Source organism: Erpetoichthys calabaricus, chromosome 10, assembly GCF_900747795.2.
Source record: "Erpetoichthys calabaricus chromosome 10, fErpCal1.3, whole genome shotgun sequence".
Taxonomy (NCBI): domain Eukaryota; kingdom Metazoa; phylum Chordata; class Cladistia; order Polypteriformes; family Polypteridae; genus Erpetoichthys; species Erpetoichthys calabaricus.
Genome location: NC_041403.2, coordinates 68,488,957 through 68,514,448, shown reverse-complemented (window position 1 = coordinate 68,514,448; position 25,492 = coordinate 68,488,957). Strand labels below are relative to the sequence as shown.

General features: G+C 36.4%; 1 protein-coding gene across 1 annotated transcript in view; it reads right to left on the bottom strand.

Annotated features, from left to right (window-relative positions):
* hmcn1 (hemicentin 1) overlaps positions 1 to 25,492 on the bottom strand; it is a 281,768-nt gene that overhangs the window by 84,205 nt on the left and 172,071 nt on the right. The window contains exons 34-44 of the mRNA XM_028811373.2: positions 23,532 to 23,701; positions 21,562 to 21,716; positions 21,296 to 21,419; positions 20,939 to 21,040; positions 17,277 to 17,453; positions 16,582 to 16,733; positions 13,802 to 13,925; positions 12,784 to 12,959; positions 8,758 to 8,854; positions 7,724 to 7,846; positions 7,063 to 7,224 (exon numbers count right to left, since the gene is read on the bottom strand). Of these exons, the coding sequence (XP_028667206.2) occupies positions 7,063 to 7,224; positions 7,724 to 7,846; positions 8,758 to 8,854; positions 12,784 to 12,959; positions 13,802 to 13,925; positions 16,582 to 16,733; positions 17,277 to 17,453; positions 20,939 to 21,040; positions 21,296 to 21,419; positions 21,562 to 21,716; positions 23,532 to 23,701 (1,562 nt within the window). The remainder of the gene's footprint in view (positions 1 to 7,062; positions 7,225 to 7,723; positions 7,847 to 8,757; positions 8,855 to 12,783; positions 12,960 to 13,801; positions 13,926 to 16,581; positions 16,734 to 17,276; positions 17,454 to 20,938; positions 21,041 to 21,295; positions 21,420 to 21,561; positions 21,717 to 23,531; positions 23,702 to 25,492) is intronic.

The window sequence follows — 25,492 nt, the reverse complement described above, 5'->3', positions numbered from 1 at the left end:
AATCAGCTTCTTCCTAGAGACAAACACGTCCACAGAGGTTTCTGCAGGAACACTCTGGGAAACTCTAAAGGCCTTCTTAAGAGGCCAGATTATTTCATATCTTTCCCATAGAAATAAATTAGAAACCAAGAAAGTGTCAGAGCTAAGAAATGAAATTACTAGAATAGATGAAGAACAAGCCAGGCGTCCAAGTGAAGTTCTTCACAGGAAAAGGCAGGCCCTGCATACAGAATTTAACATCTTAACAACTAAAGAAACTGAACAACTTATTTATAAGTCTAGACAGCATTACTATGAACACGGAGAAAAAGCTAATAAGCTTTTAGCTCAACAAATTCATAAACAAGAAGTTCACAATGCAATACCAGTAATCACCAACAAGAATGGAGAAGAAATCATCGACCATAATAAAATAATGCACACATTTAGAGATTACTATAAGTCTTTATATTCCACTGAGCCCAAAGAAGACAACACGCAATCTAATGCATTTCTGGATAATTCACAAATACCACAAATAGATGCTTTAAGTGCTGAGGAACTGGATAAACCTCTAACGCTAACAGAATTACTAGACGCTATAAAGTCACTACAAAGCGGGAAATCATCAGGCCCTGATGGTTACCCCGTAGAGTTTTATAAGAAATTCTCCACTCAGCTAGCTCCACTCTTATTGGTAACATTTACAGAAGCTAAAGACCACCAAATACTACCTCAAACATTTCGACAAGCATTAATCACCGTCTTTCCTAAACAAAATAAGGACTTGTTACAATGTGCATCATATAGACCAATCTCACTCCTGAATAATGATGTTAAGATACTCTCAAAAATCCTAGCTAGAAGGATGGAGAAAGTGCTGCCCTCGGTAATATCACAAGATCAAACTGGATTTATTAAAGGCCGACATCTATCTTCAAATCTCCGACGCTTGTTTAATGTTATATATTCACCAGCAAAATCAAACACCCCAGAGATATTACTATCATTAGATGCAGAAAAGGCATTTGACATGATCGAATGGAATTACCTTTTCACTGCATTGGAGAAATTTGGGTTTGGCCCGAATATTTGTGCTTGGATCAAACTACTGTATACCAGTCCAGAAGCTTCAGTTTGTATTAATAAAATTTGCTCAGACTACTTTAAACTAGAACGTGGTACCAGACAAGGATGTCCCTTGTCGCCACTGTTGTTTGCAATCGCTATTGAACCACTGGCGGTTCACTGCCGAAATTCTTATCAGATAAAGGGGATTGTCAGAGAAGGACTGGAACAGAAAATTTCTCTATATGCAGATGATATGGTCTTATATATATCAGACCCAGAAAACACTGTCCCTGCTGTTTTAACAGCACTAACAGAATTTCAAAAGATATCTGGTCTTAGAATTAATCTGAATAAAAGTATACTCTTTCCAGTGAACTCACAAGCATATAATATTAAATTAGACACCCTACCTTTTACCATAGCAGATCAGTTTAAATACCTAGGGGTAAATATCACAAGTAAACATAAAGCTCTTTATCAACAAAATTTTGGCGTCTGTATGGAAAAAATTAAGCAAGACTTGCATAGATGGTCAACCCTTCATCTCACTCTAGCCGGAAGAATTAACATTGTTAAGATGAATATCCTTCCTAAACTTCTCTTTTTATTTCAAAACATTTCAATATATATCAATAAATCGTTTTTTAAACAGTTAGATTCAATAATAACCTCATTCATTTGGAACTCAAAACACCCACGTATCCGAAGAGCGACCCTACAAAGACCTCAGGCAGAAGGTGGCATGGCTTTACCTAATTTTCAGTTTTATTACTGGGCAGTAAACATACAAGCCATAAAAACCTGGACACAAATAAATGCACATACACAGGCTTGGTCTGCAATAGAAGTAAAATCCTGTAGTACTTCTTTATATTCCCTGCTCTGCTCTCCAATAAATGAAAGTTATCGCAAATATACTAATAACCCAATTGTGCTTTAATGGAACCAAATTAGGAAGCATTTTAAGATGGAAAATCTTTTATCAGTGGCACCTCTGCAAGGGAACCACCTCTTTCAACCTTCGCAAGTATATCCAGTTTTTAATACCTGGAAAAGTTTTGGGATTAAAATGCTCAGAGATCTTTATATAGACAACATATTTACATCTTTTGAACAATTATGTTCAAAATTTAACCTCCCAGCGACACATTTCTTTTACTATCTTCAAATTAGAAATTTTGTTAAACAGAAATTGCCCGATTTCCCCCACCTTGCACCCTCCACAATGCTGGAAAAAATACTGCTCAATTCCGAGGAAACAAACACTATTTCCGCAATATATAAAATCTTATTAGAGTCCCTACCTTTCAAAGATCCAAGAGGACATTGGGAAGAAGATCTCTTAATCAATATATCAGAAAAGGAGTGGAAGGTAGCAAAGCAGAGAATTCACTCGAGTTCTATATGCGCAAAGCATAGAATTATTCAACTAAAAATTATATATCGAGCTCATCTGTCTCGCTTAAAACTGTCCAAAATGTTTCCAGGCCAGGATCCAACCTGCGAGCGCTGCAACCAAGCTCCTGCCTCACTGGGTCACATGTTCTGGGCCTGCACCAAACTAACATCATTTTGGACAAAAATTTTTAAGTGCCTCTCAGACAGCCTTGGTATCACAATCCCTCCTAACCCACTAACAGCTGTGTTTGGTGTCCTTCCAGATGGACTGGAATTGGAGAAGGACAAGCAAACGGTGATTGCATTCACTACACTCTTGGCACGCAGACTTATTTTGTTAAATTGGAAGAATCCTAATTCTCCTCTTATAAGTCAGTGGGAAACCGATGTTTTATATTATTTGAAATTGGAAAAAATCAAATTTTCAGTTAGAGGATCTGTACAAAATTTTTTCAAAACTTGGCAGGATTTAATCAATATTATTTTAGAATAAGAGAAATAACTATTATTGCATTTAACTCCCTTCTCCATCTCTTATTTATATAGATATTTACTTCTCCCCTTCTTTTGTCTAATGTTGCCTTATTAAAAAGCTTAAAGAAATTTTCCTTTAGCTAAGCTCTCCTTCTCAGGGGTGGGGTTTGATTTGTTTTCAAATTTGTTGGGTTATAAATTGATCTGTTTGTATGGAATGATTACAATGAAAATTAATAAAATAAAAATATTAAAAAAAAAAAAAAAAAAAAAAGAAAACAGGGAAATATAATAAGTCTCTGTGGTCATCAAAGTATAACCAATAACCAAAACAGAAACAAATGAGATAAATATATTGATATTGAAACAAGATTGCAGAGACTACACACACACACAACACACGCACACACACGCACACACACACACACACACACACACACACACACACACACACTATATATAAACAAACAATTGATTACTTATATAATAAAAGGAAATAACCCAGTAACATATATAAGTATATCATAAAAAAAACTTGCAAAAATTGATTACAAAAATAACTGTAGCAAAAATATAGATAAATACATATACAGTATATCAGAATCAGATTTATCGGCCGAGCGGCATGGTGGCGCAGTGGGTAGCGCTGCTGCCTCGCAGTTGGGAGACCTGGGGTCCTGGGTTCGCTTCCCGGGTCCTCCCTGCGTGGAGTTTGCATGTTCTCCCCGTGTCTGCGTGGGTTTCCTCCGGGCGCTCCGGTTTCCTCCCACAGTCCAAAGACATGCTGGTTAGGTGGATTGGCGATTCTAAATTGGCCCTAGTGTGTGCTTGGTGTGTGGGTGTGTTTGTGTGTGTCCTGTGGTGGGTTGGCACCCTGCCTGGGATTGGTTCCTGCCTTGTGCCCTGTGTTGGCTGGGATTGGCTCCAGCAGACCCCCGTGACCCTGTGTTCGGATTCAGCGGGTTGGACAATGGATGGATGGATGGATTTATCGGCCAAGTATGCACACATACAAGGAATTTGACTCCGGTTTTGGTGATTCTCCAATTATAAGTTACATAATCGACATACAGTGCGTCCGGAAAGTATTCACAGCGCATCACTTTTCCACATTTTGTTATGTTACAGCCATATTCCAAAATGGATTAAATTCATTTTTTTCCTCAGAATTCTACACACAACACCCAATAATGACAACGTGAAAAAAGTTTACTTGAGGTTTTTGCAAATTTATTAAAAATAAAAAAAATGAGAAATCACATGTGCATAAGTATTCACAGCCTTTGCTCAATACTTTGTCGATGCACCTTTGGCAGCAATTACAGCCTCAAGTCTTTTTGAATATGATGCCACAAGCTTGGTGCACCTATCCTTGGCCAGTTTCGCCCATTCTCTTTGCAACACCTCTCAAGCTCCATCAGGTTGGATGGGAAGCGTCAGTGTACAGCCATTTTAAGATCTCTCCAGAGATGTTCAATCGGATTCAAGTCTGGGCTCTGGCTGGGCCACTCAAGGACATTCACAGAGTTGTCCTGAAGCCACTCCTTTAATATCTTGGCTCTGTGCTTAGGGTCATTGTCCTGCTGAAAGATGAACTGTCGCCCCAGTCTGAGGTCAAGAGCGCTCTGGAGCAGGTTTTCATCCAGGATGTCTCTGTACATTGCTGCAGTCATCTTTCCCTTTATCCTCACTAGTCTCCCAGTCCCTGCCGCTGAAAAACATGCCCACAGCATGATGCTGCCACCACCATGCTTCACTGTAGGGATGGTATTGGCCTGGTGATGAGCGGTGCCTGGTTTCCTTCAAATGTGACGCCTGGGATTCACACCAAAGAGTTCAATCTTTGTCTCATCAGACCAGAGAATTTTCTTTCTCATGGTCTGAGAGTCCTTCAGGTGCCTTTTGGCAAACTCCAGGCGGGCTGCCATGTGCCTTTTACTAAGGAGTGGCGTCCGTCTGGCCAATCTACCATACAGGCCTGATTGGTGGATTGCTGCAGAGATGGTTGTCCTCTGGAAGGTTCTCCTCTCTCCACAGAGGACCTCTGGAGCTCTGACAGAGTGACCATCGGGTTCTTGGTCACCTCCCTGACTAAGGCCCTTCTCCCCCGATCGCTCAGTTTAGATGGCCGGCCAGCTCTAGGAAGAGTCCTGGTGATTTCGAACTTCTTCCACTTATGGATGATGGAGACCACTGTGCTCATTGGGACCTTCAAAGCAGCAGAAATTTTTCTGTAACCTTCCCCAGATTTGTGCCTTGAGACAATGCTGTCTCGGAGGTCTACAGACAATTCCTTTGACTTCATGCTTGGTTTGTGCTCTGACATGAACTGTCAACTGTGGGACCTTATATAGACAGGTGTGTGCCTTTCCAAATCATGTCCAATCAACTGAATTTACCACAGGTGGACTCCAATTAAGCTGAAGAAACATCTCAAGGATGATCAGGGGAAACAGGATGCACCTGAGCTCAATTTTGAGCTTCATGGCAAAGGCTGTGAATACTTATGTACATGTGCTTTCTCAGTTTTTTTATTTTTAATAAATTTGCAAAAATCTCAAGTAAACTTTTTTCTTGTTGTCATTATGGGGTGTTGTGTGTAGAATTCTGAGGAAAAAAATTAATTTAATCCATTTTGGAATAAGGCTGTAACATAACAAAATGTGGAAAAAGTGATGCGCTGAGAATACTTTCTGGATGCACTGTACACACAACAGTTAATCACACACTTCAAATACGAAAACAAAATACAAGACTGAGAATGTAAATAGACATATATGTGTACAGAGTGCAGAATGCAACTCAGTGCAAGAAATGCTGAAATAAACATTGCAAAAAAAAAAGTAGTAACAATATGTAAACAGTATTGCAAGACCCTTCAAAGCCTGGGGAGATGAAACTAACCATTTGTGTGCTTGATGGCCTGTGGGGAAAAAAACTGTTCTTTTATGTTTGTTTTGGCATATATTAATCTATAATGCCTAGCAGATGGAAGAAGTTCAAAAATGTTGTGGCCTGGATATGAGGGGTCGGTAGTGATTTTCCTAGCCTGATTCATGACTCTGGAATAATACAAGTCCTGTAAGGTGGGCAGATGGGCACCAATGATATTTTCGGTAGACCTGAATGTTCGATGCAGCCTGTTTTTGTCATGTTTAGTCACTGATTCGAACCACACTGTTATGGATGAGCTGAGAACAGACTCAATGACTGCTGTGTAAAACTGAATCAGCAGCTCCTGTGGAAGGTTGAACTTTCTTAGCTGTCACAGGAAGTATATTTGCTGTTGTGCCCTTTTTATAATGGATCTTACATTGGTCTACCATTTCAAATTCCGGAAGATTATAGATCCCAGAAACGTGAAGGTTTTCTACAACTTTTAAAGCAGTGTTAAGTAGGGAGAGCAGGGATAATATTGCGCAACTTCTCCTGAAATCCACTATCAACTCCATAGTTTTAGAGTATTTAGCCTCAGATTGTTATGACTACACCAAAGGGCCAGCTGCTCAACCTCCCATCTGTATGCAGACTTGATAAGACATGCGTGATTAGGGTACAGACAAAGGGTCCAATTCAGGGCATGAAAACATCAGGAAATGGGTTTGGAAAAGAGTATTAATGCCTTCTCTCTTTCATTTTCCACAGAAGCACAAAGTCACATTCCTCCCTTCCAGATGACCTCACTTCCGTCCCCCCTGGATGACCTAACATCCATCCCTACTTCCCGCCACTAAAATATAAAGCTTCTATAATGTATTTATCATTTGTTTTTTGTTGTTTTACAGCTTACAAGACCGGTTTAAGTCATATTGTGTATATTATATATTTATATTATATATTATATTTTTATTATTTCCTGCTTATCTTCATTTTTTGTTGTGCCTTTGAATATAAACAAGTAGCAGTTTTACTTATAGATAGGTTATGCAGTCTTGTCTTTCTGTTACATTGTTTTTTGCACATTGATTTGTACAATGACAAAAGAAAACAAATTATGAATTTATATGACATACAAATCTTGAGTTGTGGAGGGTGTCAAAACTGTAACCCTTGGGTGTGTGATGTTCTTTTATATGTTCTCAGTGGCACATACTCCTTGCCACGTACTTGCATATGTTCTCAGTGGTACATAACCCTTACCGTATACTTGCAGGATATATTCTTTCATAGCATTTCCAGCCAGGTTGGAAGCAACACAAGAGTAAGTGGCAGCATCTGACTTTTCGGCACTAGATATCTGCAACTGTCTTCCTCCAGAGAGTGTTCTTACTCTGTTACGTGACAGTGTCTTTAAAAGAGCTCCTGTACATAAAAGCAACACCAGAAACTTTCAGTAATATACAGAAATCTTTTTATAGGAGAAGAATTAAGGACTAAAAAGAAGAAAAAGAAGAAAATTCTCACTTCTTTTGAGAATTACCAAAAAAAATGAAGGAGGCTATTTTTAAACAGCCAGGAAAACTACATGATTTGTATGCAAAAAAGAAATGTGTGCCTAACTAAATAAAAGATTAGAAGATGTCATTTTAGCTGGCTCATTATTAATTAATTTGCTTTTTAGTGTCTAGCAGCATTTTATTGTTAACAGGTATTTTATTCACTAGCTGTGTCCAATGTTGTTAATGATAGAAACAATATTGCACAAAATGAATATCAAACTAAGATTGGAAATGGAAGAAAAGTTTAATTTATTGGGCTCTAGAAGAACAGCAGGACTAATTTTTTGTCTCTGGGCTTTCAATTTTATGTAATGAAGCGTAAAAATCCAGCTGTACATTGATGTACATTACATACTGCTTACCATTTTTTTTCCATGTCAGGTTTGGTGGCGGAATGCCACTGAACTCACAAACTAAAGTGATAAGACTTCCTTCAATGACTGTCAGCTGGGAAACTTCATCTGCACCAAGTATGCTGGGAGGAACTGAGAGAAGGTAAAATGATGCATTAAAGAAACAGTTAATAGAACACAATTCATATAGTGGAAAAGTGCTGTTTTAAATTGTTAAAATTCATAACGTTACTTCATTACAATAAACAAACTATGCTTTGATGACACAAATTATAGCACAGACTTCTGTACTAGTACACAATATTTAAAGTAGAACAACTGAGACTTTTTTGGTGGTAAATGATATAAGACAGGAGTCCATATCATTCCAAGGTAATGTACTATAACAGGTAAATGAGTTTAATTTTTTGAATGCAAATAAAATCCAGCATTATCATCGTTGGGAATATACATCATTTTCCTTTAAGTGGCTGAATGACTAGAACAAAATAATGGTTAAGTATTTTAATAAACCAATAAAGGTGCCTGTTGCTGGGTTCAAAAGAATATATTGCTATCTGAAATAATAATTTAAAGTGTATATAAAAAAGAAATAGTTACAGTAAAGTATTTTTAAGACAAAAATAAATTGCTGGGGGCTATGCACACTGTAGGTCTTTCATCAATTCCATCCTTTGCATCTTTCACCAGTTCAGTGTTTATCTTGCTCTTATCTGCACGCTGGCCATTCCATGGTATTAAACCCTATTCCAGAGTCACTTGTACCCAAACCATTGAATCACTTCTGGAGGCATGGCCAGCCTTCCATTTCCTGCAGGGACACTAGTTAGAACTCTGACAAGTGGATCCTGGTATCCATGCATAACTGAGGCTTGTCTTGTCCCTACAGGGCCTTATATCAGGAACAGCACATCCCCGTACTTTCTCTTTTGAAATGGTGTGCCTTTAAGTGGGCAGGAGGTGTTGTAATAACCGGAGTTCTTTCTTTGGCTGCCTGCCAGCCAGGCACCCCCTTAGAATATATAAGTAAAAAAGGTACTCACCCCAAACATTAAGGTTGAAATTTTTCTCTGTTTTGCCAGCAATGTTTGTTGCTTCACAAGTGTAGCGTCCTGTATCTTGGACTTGAGAACTTTCAATCTGATAAAACATATTAAAAATATATTTACTGAGCTGTTACATTTACCCAAAGCAACTTACAAACAACACTTGCATTCTGTATTATAATTATTTGTATATTCAAGAAGTCGGATTTCTAGCAAATAAGTGACCTGCTCAGAACCAGGAACCAGGAACTGAACCAGGAACCTTGGAGTTCAAAATCAAATTTCTTAGGCAATAGGCCACACTTTTTGAATTAAAATTAAACTACCAAGCAAATTCTGGATATTTACATAAAAAATAATTTTGATATAAATTATGATCAATTCAGCAATGGAAGTGGAAACAACAGGGCATCTTTTTAAGATGTAGGACACTTCACAGGCAGGATATTGATTACCTTATTATATAAACAAGTAAGCATGCCATACTAGTTCTTTAGTAAAGTAGTAAAATGATTACTATCTAACTGTATTTTACGTCAAAAAGATTAAAGATATAGAATTTAACTTTTGAAGAAAGATACAATTTCATTTTCGTCACTGTAGAAGACCAAATAGAAAGTGACTCAATATACAGTAAATGTCTAAGAAGATATATATGATGACAGGCACACTCTGAATATTAATCCAAAACTATTCACCTAAATTCAATGAATACTATACTGACATCTAAAAACTGGGATAATTCAGAGTGGCGGGGGCATCATTTTTTTCCTTTATCTCAGCTCAATTTGTCATTGTCATTTGCCTTCAGTTACATTGCTTGGTTGAGTGACTACTCTAATCAAAATATCATAAAAGTAGCAGTTTGGCAGAAAGACAGCTGAAACTCCTGTGGATACCCTGGTACAGTGTGTGTTAGAGGGTGTGTTAGGCAAAACTAAGAATCACCTCAGTAGATAACTGGTAGCAATTATGTGAATTGAACACCTTAAATAAAGAAGAATAATTGCTTTAAAACACACAAATAGCTCTAGAAATTATTTTTTATTCACTACCATTACTGTCACAATCAGTAAGTATGAGGATTCCATATAATGTAGATGTTTTTGAGTATTTTCCAAAATATTACATTTTTAAACTGTTGTTGCTATGTTTTTGTGGAAACAATTGAGAATTCACGAGGAAGAAGCAAAAGCACCCTGTGATTTACCTTAGCAAAAAATACAGAACCAATTATATTACATTACTATATATTATATAGTTATGTTTTTATTTTTAATAAATATATATTTTATAATAATACTAATAATAATTATTATTAATATTATTATATATTGGAAGCCACTGTGGCTCAGAAGCCCATGGTGCTTCAATCCAAGTTTTATTCCAATCTGAGGTTTCTTCTGTTGTGATTTTCAAGCTAATATGTATTTCCGCAAAGAAGTCTGCATTTTTAGTACAGCTCAGAAACAATACTGGGCAGCAAGCACATCTTACCTAGGAAAATGTACATGAGCCTGTATTAAGTTCTTGTCCCTTCCAGGGCTAAGTTCAACACTGTGCCATTACAATTTTTAAATATCTCCACTTTAGGCTCTCAGATACTTCACTATATATCATTTCATTCAGATTCAATTCATATTATTTTTAGTTGCAAGCTTTGAAACCTATACAAGAATTATTTATACAGAATGAAAAAAATGAAACATAAACACAAAAATATCATTGAAACAAAAATTTACTGTCCATTACATCAAGTTACCCAAGGAAAAAATGTGAATCCCTAGGCAACAAATGGCTGCAGCTTATATTAGCTATATGTTTACACACACATGAATACATACTGCATATACTGTAGTGCAGAGCTGCTAAAAAGGCAAGTGACAAGTCAACAACATAACACGTCATTACAGACCCACCAGGGTAGCATACTTTGCAAGGTAGAACTAAAACAGAACATCACAAAATAAAATGCTTTTTTTGTTGTCCTATTTCCTTTTTTAGTAATAATTTAATGTGGATGCCCATAGCACCTCAAACTTTTTGACAACTTTGTTGTGTTGTTCTCTCCAACTGAATTTCAATTGATTTTCAGCTGGCAACATTAGTTTGTTAACTGATGAACATTTTGATACAGACGAATAGCTTTCTTGTCAAACTGCACATCATTATAAGTCAAAATCGCACACTTGAATCAAAGTATTATAAATAACAAAGGAATTTCTAACAGACCAGGTAAAATTGTTTGCAGAAACCTTCTTTGATGGTCCTCCTCATTTTGTGTACTCTGATGACACACATAATAAGAACTTCTAAATATAGTAAGTGTTCCCTCACTGGCACCTTTTATAATAGCCATTCAGGAAAAGGTAAGGTGATAGTTAGTCAGCGAGAAAACAAAGAGGAGAGAAAGCTTGAGACTGAGACACTAGTGTGTTCAATATGAGCACACTAAGAAAAAATGTGTCAGAAATTTCTTGGATTCAGGACACAATACTGTGAGCATTGTGCATCATCATAAGTGCCAATGTCAGTGAGCCCTTGCTGCTTTAATAATTAGATTTTACTGTGCAGAACAACTGTGGTGGGCTGGCACCCTGCCAAGGAATTTGTTCCTGCCTTGCAACCTGTGTTGGCTGGGATTGGCGCCAGCAGACCCCGTGTCACCCTGTGTTAGGATATAGCAGGTTAGATAATGACTGACTGACTGACTGACTGTGCAGAACAATATGTTGATCTTCAGTTTTCCCCTTTAAAAATAAATTTATGAGAGTTTTAAAAACTTGTGTTTAAAACTGAAGCATTTGTGTTCTGTTCTTTTTGTCTCCCTATCTTCTCAGTGAAGCTGCGTGCTTCTCTTATTATAAATGTGAGTAATTTTCATGTTGTTTAAGTATGTTAATTTTCTTTTACAGACTAATAAGAAGCTACAAATAATGTCAGTGCATTCAAAACCTTTGTGTTTTTCTTACTTTCTAAAAAGACACTGGTATTGCCTTTCAGGTACTGATTTAAGTAAAGTGTATTAAGCTACTTGATTAGTTTCACAGGTTTGGTTTAGCATCTCATGTTTTTCTGAATTGTTCCCCTCACTTATGGTTCCCCACCTTTTGAGAATATAATTCATTTTTATGTGAATGTGTGTTTTCTTTTCTATATTAAATACACAAAGGTCTGGGGACTGTGTAGTCTTCTCTCTGCAGATCAGCTTTGGAATGACAAATATTTTTAAGTGTAGCCCTCTCTTGCACAGATCACATCCTTAAAATCTGCTTACAGCAGATGAGAGCACACATGTGTGTAAACTAAAAGCTGGTGTACACTGCACTGCGTAAATAGGACTTAATAAAGTTAATAAAATTTAATCAAAGCCACTTTTCAAATTCCTCTTTTATTTTGTTACCTTTTTAAAAAGGACAGCAAGTGAGCCAGAGACAGAGAGAATGAGAAAGAGACAGAGAGAGAGAGAGAGAGAGAGAGAGAGAGAGAGAGTGGGACAGAGAGAGTGTGAAACGAGAAAGGTATCCTAGTAATAGCAAATAGAAAAACAGAACCTACACATTTGAAACCCCACCTCCCAACATTTAATCATCAATCAACTACAGTATATAAGAATAAAACATTAACTAACTAGAAGAGACTTCCAGTGCTCAGTATAATACACAAAAACATGCAGAAAAGAAATCTTCAGAATTCTTTGTAAACATTTACACCAAAGCTTATCAATAATTTTGTATTTTAACATTTCTACTGTACATAGGTAACTGTTTAAATAATTTGTTTTTTGGATTTAAAGTACAGTAATCCTGCTCCACTGCCATTTTAATAGTTCAAAACTTGACCACTGACTTAAATTAAAAGAAAGTGATTAGTCATGCAGGACCAAAGACTTCAATTTTCTGTAATTTTTTCTTACCGTCAATGACAACAATGGTGTATTGTATATTAATTGTGAACACAAATATACAGACCACAGTTACTGTACATATCAAAGTAAACCTCTACATTGATCTTAAATACTACCTTTAAGGTACTTCCATCTTCTGAAATTATAAGGCCAGGTTTTCTAAGAAGAGGGTGGTCATCTTTGAACCATCTCAGAGTAGGTGGTGGGACAGCATTGCTCTGGCAATGCATCACAGCCATCTGATTCATAACAACAGACACATTTTGCTCTTCACCCAAGATATCGGGAGGCACTGTTATGAAAAAAATGCAACAGGTTTTTATATATTTTTCAATACATGATATAAATAAAATATGGGCAGATTAATTCTTTTTTTTTATTTCTATGCAAAAAAACTTCAGTTTTATTTTACTATTTTCTCAAAGCTGTGACATTACAATTTAATGTATATACAGTTTTAGATAGATAGATAGATAGATAGATAGATAGATAGATAGATAGATAGATAGATAGATAGATAGATAGATAGATAGATAGATAGATAGATAGATAGATAGATAGATAGATAGATAGAAAACTTCTGACTTAGCAGCCAAAGCCACAGTGAGGCATTATGCAGGTGTACTGCTATTGGTATAAAGGAGCCCCAATAACATTTTCTGACATAGTTCTGAATAATTTGTTGGCTAAAGGCCCTCATTGTTAGTGTGTCAGAGGGAAGACACATTGTTCATAATGGCAGTCAGTTTTGTTCACATTCTCTCCTTTGTCACTAACCCCAGATGGCCCAAAGTGCGTCCCATTATTAAGCCTGTCCTTTTAATTAGCTTGTTAATGTAGTGTGCTGTGCATCCTTCAAAGCCTCTTTGTCACTGGATTTGAATGCTCTCTTTTTCTCATTCAGGAGACGTTTCAGCATTTTAGTAATATACTGTCTTTGAAGGTACCACAATGTCAACAAAATAATTGATGTAATGCAGTGACTGAGTCCCTCAATATCACCCCTGTGTGACTAGCATAGCATTTCCCATTTGGAGGCAGTATCATTTAATATAATAACAAATAATGCAAAAAATGCTTTGTAATGATTTGTTTAAAAAATAATAATACAATAATACTAATTTCTAAACTCACCATAAACCCGAAGCTGGATGTCCCTTTGCTCTTCTCCAGCTGCGTTTACTGCCACACATGTATACTTTCCTGTATCACTGATCTGAGAACTTGCAATGGACAAAACCCTACCCCCTGACAGAAGCTGAGATAAATTGGGAAAAACAATACACATATTGATTTAAGGTCAGTTCTATTTTGACTGAAATATTTAAAAAGATATCATATTTATCACATATGCTTTAAAAAGAAAAAATAAAACACACTGAGTTAGCATAAGCTTCAAACTAAACAAGATAATGTGTACTGAAAGGTTTAACAAATTAACATTTGCTTAAAAGTCTAGAACAGGTACTTGCTTTTCAGTAATCCTTGTAGCTGAACAACCAAATTTCCATCCTAATTGGCTACAAGGTAAATTTGTACTGCAGATAAAACATAATTTTAATTTCTGTGGAAAATATGCTATTAAAATAAGTAATCCCCCCTTTTAAAATTCACTTATCAAATGTGGTTGATAAGCAGATGAAGCACATCTGGAATAGCAAAGTGTATCTGCAAGTATTGATTTGGACATTTAGAGAATACTGTACACTATTTTGGAATGTTAAAAAATGAAAATGTTCGGAGAATAAAAAACTGTTTATAGAAGCATTTTATTTAAAAATTCAAACAAGTTTAGTGCAAGGGTATTTAAGTTAGGGGAATAAAGGTATCATTTTTTATTCCACATCAAATGAATATAGTCTCACATTCATTGTCTCAACTCTAAAATGAAGCAGTCAGACTGTGAAATTCTTATTACTACACTACATACACATACTCAAAACTGTTGTGATAGCTAGCCTGTAGGAGAATGAAGCTGAAGGTAAGAAATTAATGCACAAGACAGAAAGCAGGCCTTAGAAAAACAGACTAAGGTAAAGGAGAGGTGGCAGCAGGTCAAACACTTCCTGAGCTGACAAAGGAAAGTACACTGCCCTAACTCATGAAAGGGATGATGCTCACCTTTTAAAGATATGATTAGGGAGACCTGGCCAGAGGCCATTTGCCTACCTTCAGCCTGTCAGATTGCAGCACACTGTCCCTGAGCTGAAGGAGCAAGAATCTGTGGCTCTTTAAGTGAGGCAACACAGTAGCAGCCTCACCATTAAGGTCTATAGAAAGCTCTGGGAGAACTGACCTTGGTGGCAGACATAAGGTGCTGTAACATGGTTGCTTCCAAAAATGTATAAACCTACACTGGAAGTAATCCAAGACCTAGCTAGATATGAGGAGATCTGAAGAGACTTCGTGACATTCAAAGCTTAACTGAACTGTGCAAAGTACAGTACAACAAAATGAAAATCTAAAATAGTGTCACTGTATTTAGGCTCAACTAGTGGTTACTGTATGTGAGGAACTATTTCACAGTTTCAAGACATTTAAAGACATTTATGAGGTTGATCAAGCAGAATTATTTTAGCTAAAAAACAGATATTGTTAAAGGAATGTGGATTTAAGAAGGAAACTAGGAAGTATCTCTCCATACAAAGAGTTGTGGGAATATAAAAAAAAAACATCATCTTCGAGTTGACACAAAGACCCTGGCACCTTTTAAAAAATGTCTGTATGAGATATGGGGATACATTTATTAGCTAAACAAGTTCTTATCATATCAGAAAATAGTTAACCCAACCCACCTGGCCATCCAAACTGAAGCATTATCTTACAGTAAAAATTTACAGTGGGGTGGACTAGCTGTAATGTTTCAATAATATTTTGTATGCTTAGAAGATTAGAACAATCTAGACGAGAACAGGCCATTCTTCCCAGCAAAGCTCGTCAGTCCTATCCATTGAATCATTCTAAAAAAACATCAAGTCTAGTTTTGAAAGTCCCTAAAGTCCTACTGTCCACCACACTACTTGGTAGCTTATCCCATGTGTCTATGGTTCTCTGTGTAAAAATACTTCCTCATGTTTGTGTGAAATTTACTCTTAACAAGTTTCCACCTGTGTCCCCGTGTTCTTGATGAACTCATTTTAAAATAAGAGCCTTGATCCACTGTACTAATTCCCTTCATAATTTTAAACACTTCAATAATGTCTCCTCTTAATCTTCTTTTGTTTAAATATAATTCATCCACTGTAGCCATAAAATCAGCCTAGTCACTCTTCTCTGGACTTTTTCTAGCGCCATGTCCATTAAGTAGCCTACAGACCAAAACTACAGAGTATTCCTGATGAGGCCTCACCAGTGCATTACAAAGCTTCAGCAAAACGTCCATGGACTTGTACTCCACACACTGCACTATATAACCTAACATTCCTTCTTAATGGCTTCTGAACAATGGAAGACGTTGACAGTGTAGATCCATTACAAGTCATAAATCCTTCTCATAAGGTGTATTTTCGATTTTCATACCTCCCATTGTGTATTCAAACCTAAATGGGGAGGGTTATGTCAGGAAGGGCATCCGGTGTAAAATGTTGCCAAATCAATATGTGGACAACAATTTTAGATGATCCGCTGTGGCAACCCTGAATGGGAGCAGCCGAAAGAAGAAGAAGATGTTTACTTCCTAAATGTCATACTTTACATTTACTGACACTAAATTTCATCTGCCACAAATCTGACCAAGCCAGTATGCTGTCCAAGTCCATCTGTAATGATTCAACAAATTCTAGATTATCTGCCAATTAACCCGTTTTGGTATCATCTGCAAACTTAACTTACAATAAGCACTATTAAAAATAAATATACTTGGCATATGTTAAAATCTATTTTTAGAGTACTGCTTTCACTGAGCTGTGTGTTACCTGAATACCATTAGTAAAACTGGCAACAGGGCTTCCATCTTTAAGCCACGTAAGGCCTGGTACTGGAATTCCTCTGGCTTCACACTCCAGTCGCACTGGATTATTAACCACTACAGTGACCATATCGCTGCTCCCCGAGATCGATGGGGGAACTGCAGACAAAGTACAATACAACATAAAAACAAAAATTAATCATTTGTCAAATAATAATAATAATACAGTATATCAGAAGTCTATTTTATATATAATGTACTGTAAACCTTAAACCATCATGTCACTGATTGATATTTCAGTATCATAAATTTGTCATACTAAATTAGGAAATGAAAATTCAAGTCACACAGCAACAAGTCTGTGTCATAATACCACATAACAATTTCCATCAGCTATGATCCATATAGATTACTTTGTGTATTTTGTTTTTAATTACATACGTCAATCTCTCCAAACTTTACAATCATAAGGAAAGATAGTCATACTTGGTAACGTTATTAATACTCAATCATAGATTTGTGAAGAGAATTTAAAAAATAGCTTTCAACATATCGAATTATGGAAGCTAAGCCCCTTCAGTGCTTTATTAAAAAATAAAATAGAGAGATAACAGTTCATCCTACATCAGTAAAAGGGGCTTGGTTTGGGTCACAAAAAGAAAAATGAATCATACATCCTAAAAACCTTTCTTAGACACTCACCATACACCTGTAGACTATACGTCAGCTCAGAAGTCCCAGCGATATTGATGGCTACACACTTGTAGATTCCCGTGTCTGACACTTGAGCGCTGTCAATCTGCAGTATTTGGCCACGGTTTAGCAGTGTCACACCAGCAGAGCTTGTAATTGGCCGGGAATCTTTATACCATGTAACAGCTGAGGAGAAAAAATTTCTTGCATAAATGTAAAATACAGAATATTATACTGGACATCTACACATTTATTTTATCAGAGCAGTTTAAATATCTTGGGGTAGACATCACAAGTAAATATAAGGATCTTTTTCAACAAAGTTTTGCTATCAGCTTGGAAAAAATCAAACAAGACGTGAACAGATGGTCTACACTCCATCTCACATTAGCAGGGAGAATCAGTACTGTCAAGATGAACAACCTTCCTAAGCTTCTTTCTCTATATACATTAACAAATCTTTCGTTAAGGAGTTAGACTTAATTATAGCCTCATTTATCTGGAATTTGAGCCATCCACCCAACTTAATTAATAAATACAGCACAAGCCTGGTCTGCAATAGAAATAAAATCTTGCTGTACTTCTTTAAATGCCCAGCTTTGTGGCCCAGTAAGTACTAATTATTGTCAATATACCAATAATCCATTTGCCCATCAATCACTCAGAATATGGAACCAATGCAGGGTGCACTTCGTGGCAGAGAAGCTTTTATCATGCACCTCTACATGATAATCACCTTTTTCAACCCTCTCAAACCTACACAGTATTTAATCTCTGGAAAATGTCAGGGATTAAAACACTTAAGAGAATTGTATACAAATAATGTTTTTACATCTTATTAACAGTCACACTTGAAATTTAACTTCCCAGCATCACAATTGTTTCATTACTTTCAAATCAGAAATTTAGCTAAAAACAGCCTAACCGATTTCCCACACATCCCACTCATTTCTATTCCAGATCTGTTTTAAAGACTCAAGACAGCAACTCAACAAAAAAAAATCATAAATTCTCCCATTTTTAAAGATCCTAGGGTACAGTGGGGAAAGGACCTTTCACTTAATATCTCATGATCATATTTATCTCATTTAAAATTGTCCAAAACATATCCTGGGCAAGATCCAACCTCTGCTGGGTCACATGTTTTAGGAGTGCACCAAATTAACATTGTTTTGGACATAAATCTTTGAATGACTTTCAGACAGCCTTGGTGTCACAATCACTCCAAACCCATTAACAACTGTGCTTGGTGTACAACCAGATTGGCTTGAAGTGGAGAAGGAAAACTTTTTGTAATTGCCGATACCACTCTACTAGCACATAGACTGCTTAACTAGAAGAATCCCAGCCCTCCTGTTATAAGTCAGTAGATAACTGATGTTCTATACTATTTGAAACAATTCTCACTTAGAGGATCTGTTCAAAATGTTTTTAAAATACAGCAAGATCTAATTAGTAAAATTTTAGAAAAAGCATATTCTCCCATCTCTTTTTTATTTTTGCCAATACTGTTGGCTCTCCTCTCTCTCGGGTAGGAGTTGGATTCTGTTTTGTAATGTTCGGCTTGATTGTATGGAATGTTTTCTTCATTGTATGATTTTGACTTGATTTTATGAAAAGTTGTTTTTGTTCAATAAAATAAACAAATAGGCGGCACGGTGGCGCAGTGGGTAGCGCTGCTGCCTCGCAGTTGGGTGATCTGGGGACCTGGGTTCACTTCCCGGGTCCTCCCTGCGTGGAGTTTGCATGTTCTCCCCGTGTCTGCGTGGGTTTCCTCCGGGCGCTCCGGTTTCCACCCACAGTCCAAAGACATGCAGGTTAGGTGGATTGGTGATTCTAAATTGGCCTTAGTGTGTGCTTGGTGTGTGGGTGTGTTTGTGTGTGTCCTGCGGTGGGTTGGCACCCTGCCCAGGATTGTTTCCTGCCTTGTGCCCTGTGTTGGCTGGGATTGGCTCCAGCAGACCCCCGTGACGCTGTGTTCGGATTCAGTGGGTTAGAAAATGGATGGATGGATGGAAAATAAACAAATAAATAAATGGCAATTGGCACAGAATGGGATGAGTACTCAGCACTAATTCCTATTTTTATACAGTAATCCCTCGCTATATCGCGCTTCGCCTTTCGCGGCTTCACTCCATCGCGGATTTTATATGTAAGCATATTTAAATATATATCGCGGATTTTTTGCTGGTTCGCGGATTTCTGCGGACAATGGGTCTTTTAATTTCTGGTACATGCTTCCTCAGTTGGTTTGCCCAGTTGATTTCATACAAGGGACGCTATTGGCAGATGGCTGAGAAGCTACCCAGCTTACTTTTCTCTTTCTCTTGTGCTGACTTTCTCTGATCCTGACGTAGGGGGATTGAGCAGGGGGGCTGTTTGCACACCTAGACGATACGGACGCTCGTCTAAAAATGCTGAAAGATTATCTTCACGTTGCTATCTTTTGTGCAGCTGCTTCCTGAAACGACATGCTGCACGGTGCTTCGCATACTTAAAAGCTCGAAGGGCACGTATTGATTTTTGATTGAAAAACAAACTCTGTCTCTCTCTCTCTCTTCCTGCTCCTGACGGAGGGGGTGTGAGCTGCCGCCTTCAACAGCTTTGTGCCGCGGTGCTTCGCATACTTAAGCCAAACAGCCCTATTGATTTGTTTGCTTTTCTCTATCTCTGTGACTTTATATGCTCCTGACGGGCACTCCTTTGAAGAGGAAGATATGTTTGCATTCTTTTAATTGTGAGACGGAACGGTCATCTCTGTCTTGTCATGGAGCACAGTTTAAACTTTTGAAAAAGAGACAAATGTTTGTTTGCAGTGTTTGAATAATGTTCCTGTCTCTCTACAACCTCCTGTGTTTCTGCGCAAATCTGTGACCCAAGCATGACAATATAAAAATAACCATATAAACATATGGTTTCTACTTCGCGGATTTTCTTATTTCGCGGGTGGCTCTGGAACGCAACCCCCGCGATGGAGGAGGGATTACTGTATATACTTTTTTGGAAGATTAAAAGACATCATGATCTGGGAATAAGTTAAAAAAATACATTGAGTTTAAAATTTTACTCCAAATGTTTCTAAAGAATAATGGAAGTGGGTAAAACCATTTAAAATGAATACAGAAGACACACTGTAGAGGGCTGATGTTTCTTATTGTGCAGAAGTCTTAGGACAGTCTGTCCTAGGTTGAAAGGAAAAACTTACCGCACACCTTTTGTCATCCTGAGTAGGGTGGACAATTTTTGTCAAGTTTTAGTAGTTCTGAATTGTTAAATCAGTTACAAGTACAAATGATAACCATTAAGTTAAAGTTATTTCTTCATACCGATGGTATATATTAATTTGCTATGCAAAATTACATTCTAAAGTGAAGCATATTTTATAAATTAAAAACATAATGCTTTTGCATTTTATAATGGAGCTTATGGTTTTCTAGGTCCATAATGATATAATATTTGATAATATAACAATAATATAACACCTTAAATAAGATGAAACTACAAAATGAAAATTCAAAGTCTACAAAGAAAGTACAAAATGTCAAGAAAAAATTTATTTTCAAAAATAACAAAGGAACTGCCATTTGAAACAATGATCACACCCTTACTACTCATATCCCTCCTTTCATATACTGTTTCATATACTTAAATGGTAAACAAGTGCATATTACCTGGCAAAGGATTTCCAGATACCTTGCATTCAAGCTGAATTGGGCTGTTAATTATAGCAGTCTCGTTCAAGATGTCTCCACCATTTTCTACAGTAGGGGGCTCTATGAAAAATAAAAATCTTCATAAAACAGGGACAACTTTATAAAGAATTGCTCATTACATGATGTTTTATGAAGATTAACTTAAAGTAAGCAATATACTATATGAACAAATTACAGACTCTTCACTTAATACATTTACAATCAATCTTTCTCTGCTAAATTGGTAGAAGAGATATTATGGAATACCAGAGCGTTGTTATTCAGAATAATCATTATACAACACATCTCATGTAATTAGAGGAGTAAAGATTTTACCATTTACAGTCAGCCGAACATGCTGCTGTGCCTCTCCAGCAGCATTAGTGGCAATGCATGTATATGTGCCTGCATCCTCTAGGAGTGCACTTACTATCTGTAGTACTCGTCCCATTGACTCCAACTGTAAGACAGATAGGTAATGGATAATACTTAGCAGTATCATAGATTGTTTATTTTTTACTAAATTAGGCATTCAGATAAAAAAACAGCCTTTCTTTGCATACTACTACTATTGAACAGATTCCTAACCTTTTTTTATTTACCTTTGCATTTCCTCTGGCAGTGCTGACAGGGCGACCATCTTTAAGCCAAGTAATAGATGGATTTGGAATACCATTAGCAATGCATTGCAAGGTTATAGGCTGATGAACAACTACAGATCGCTCTGACTGTCCACTAGAGCGAATCGAAGGAGGAACTATGTTAAAAAAAAGAAAAAAATCAGTGGAAGTTATCCTTAGTAAAAAATTTACATGAAATAAATATCTACGAACAAAAGGAATTTCTCACCTACACTCCAATGGTATTTTATAAAAAAGTAACTTGGATTTCCTCATAACATATGAAAGAATTTAGATTTAATTTCTCTTCATTGTGTTGACAATTAATGGTTTTGACTGTACATCCCAATATAGTATTCATGCCACATATTTTAACTTTACTACATGTTCATTTGTATTTTCAAAACAATTTACTGTCTTACTGTAAAAAAATTCTTCAGCAAAATATTTTCACCTCTTCTTTTGTTTAAGTGAAACAAAATGTATGAATTTAAATTTTAAATGATTACATTTATTTCATTCAGTTTTCAAATACACAGTAACAGAAGGGAATTGATAATAGCAGAGTTTTTGCCCCATGGCAGACAGACATTATAGGGCTATTGTTTGCCTTGTCCTGTCAAAGACCATGTTCTCACAGACAGTAGTCTTTGAGACTGAGGATACACATAAAGGAGAAGGAGGACCAAGCAGCACTAGAAGGAACAACAGCACCTGATGGAAATGTTTAACTGTTAAACCAGTGATTTACTTATGGAATCATCCAAGTAATTCTTAAAGAAACTGGATAAAAAGCCATGGTCACAAGCATAACAAAGGACTGTGGCCAGAATTATTAGGTTAGCAAACAAATTTGAAGTAGCAGGTAAGGTTGTAGTAAAGCAAAGAATAAAAAAAATAAGGACAGGGTTATCATAGACAAAAACAAGCAACTGAAATGTTGGAAAATATATACACTGCCACCAAATATTAATAACTGAAAGAGTAATAAAAAATTAGACATATGGGACTGCAAAAAAAAAAAACAGAGAACTGAAATACTGACCAGAGAGTGAAGCTAGAAGAATAATAGTAATAGCAGATTTTATTTACATTGCACACTAAAGACCATGTATCATACAAAACTGCTTAGTTCACTTCAGGATTATAGGGGGCCACAGGCTACTTCAGCAGCATCAGTTGCAGGGCAGGAGTCAATTCTAGATGGATCTAAAGTCCATTGCTGAGTCCACACACAAACACATTTACGCAGGACCAATTCAGAGCCACCAATTAATCTAACACAAAAGTCTTTGGAAATTTGTGAGGAAAACTGGAGTTCTCATAGGAAAAATGACACAAACATAGAGTGAACGTGCAGATTCCAAAGAGGAATATGTGAAGCAGCTGAACTAATCACTGAGCCATTATGGTACCTAAATATATCAGAAGTTTGTTTACATGTTTCAAACTATATGACCCTTTATTATCACCTAAATAACCTGCAATTAATGATAAAATATAGTAAACTATTGCATTATCTTTATGAAAAACAAAATAGCATAACATGTTGATTACTACTTGTCTTTTAAAAGGTTGTGTATTATGTTAAAAAATACAAAATATTTTGTAATTCACTATCAGATTAAAAATCAGTCTGATTTATTCATCTTTACTCATTTTAAAATTCTTGACTTTATTTTAAATATTACTACTTGTCTTTTAAAAGGTTGTGTATTATGTTAAAAAATACAAAATATTTTGTATTTCACTATCAGATTAAAAATCAGTCTGATTTATTCATCTTTACTCATTTTAAAATTCTTGACTTTATTTTAAATATTATTAATTTATAATTTTCTTCAAAGACATACAATTTCAGTATATCCTGATCTAATTAGAGACATTTTATTAATTTGTTTATACTTTAAATTATTTAATCCAGTAATTTAAAGTGATATTGCATGTCATACCATGAACAGCCACATTAAATTCTTTTTTTTGTTCTCCTGCTTCATTGGTAGCTATACACTGATAGTGACCAATATCAGAAACTTGGGCTTGAGAGATAACAAGCTTCTGTCCATTTGACATCATTTTCACTCCATCCCTTTGTCGGACTGGCTGTCCATCCTTAAGCCATCTAAAATCAAGGATTTAAAAATCAACATATCACTTTGCATGTCAGACATTAATTTTAGGCTCCAGCTAGAAAATAACTTTAATATTACACTATAAAGACAGTTTATGAGATAGTTAGAGTTAAAGTGGCCTCACGGCTAAGCCATGGTCTGTACATCAGTGTTATCATCACCATGTGACTCTGAGTAAGTCACTTAAACTACTAGTACAGAAATATGTTAACAACTGTACTTCACCTTTATGATCTGAAGTTGTTTTAAGTAAAATCATTGATTAGTTAAACAAACATACAGGTCCACTCAAAATTATCTGGTCCACCCTGTTAAACCATGTCAATCACTCAGAATAATACAAAATGTTCTTTAAATCTAGCTAACCTTCAAAACAGCATACCTCCCCAGTAAAAATGATGGCATTTTTGCCTATTAGTGCTGCTATCACAGGTAAACATAGGTTTGCATACAGGACAGATCACTTCTTCCCAGGGCTGGATTAAAAGCTTTGGGGGCCCGTAGCACATTTCAAATTTGGGGGCCCTTTTGGTCTGCATCATCTGAAGTTTAGATTCTGAACAGTTCAAACCGGACTAAATAATTATTTTACTCTCGATTATAATAAGAATCTTTTAATATTTATGTGAATTTTATGTGTTGGGCCCCTAAAGTTTTGTTGTGTAAGAAATTTACAGTTTAAAAACGTAAAGATAATATTTTTAAAGACCAGTTTTTCAATGCTACACTTTTTCATTAAATATTGGGTCCACCATTTGGGGGCCCCCGAAATTGCAGGGCCCGTAGCATATGCTACATGTGCCTATTGGTTAATCCGGCACTGCTTCTTCCCTGTCAGAACATAACCCCTGTATGGTGTGAAATACAATACAATACAATACAATTTATTTTTTGTATAGCCCAAAATCACACAAGAAGTGCCGCAATGGGCTTTAACAGGCCCTGCCTCTTGACAGCCCCCAGCCTTGACTCTCTAAGAAGACAAGAAGTGTCAATTTTCCATTCCCTTTTGCAAAGGCTAGCAATTTCTTCCTGACTTACCTTTACCATTCTTCCTGATATAGAACAAATTTCATGGTTCTGTTCAATAATTAGTTCCTATCTTTGTATGCACTTCTGGATTACTAAGCAATGCACAATGCAGTATGGTACATATTTTGTTTACCATAGGCATGTATGCCATGCAGTATCCTCACTGGTACAGTCATCTTAGAATATTTAATTACATTTTTATTCAATTTATATTCTGATGCTTCCCTGGATCATTTATTAATAATCTGGAGGAGTAAGGGGTATTAAATTCAAGAACTACTATGAAAACTTTAGTGGGGGATAGCGGTTTATAAATTGATAGGTTAACAAGTGATACAAATTAGTTCTTTTTGATTTATCAGATAAATAAACTTGGCAGATTAACAAGAGTGGCCCTGCAAATACAAACATACAATTATTACATTTTTAAATTTAAAATCACTAATTAGAAATGACATAACATTTGTAGTACAGCATGGTGGTGCAATGGTTGGCACTGCTGTCTCTTGGATCCAGTGGCGATGTGTTGTATGTTCGTCAGACATGCAAGTAAGAATTTCACTAAACTGAAAATGAATTTGAACTTGAGCTCTACACTTAACTTCTGTCTGTGTGAAGCATGCGTGTTTTTCCCAAGTCTGCACCGGTTTTTCTCAGGATGCTCCAGTTTTCCCCCATCATCCCAAAAGAACTGTGTTTAATTGTTCAATGTTGCAGGAACTATAGCCTATTCCAGATGCATCTGGCAC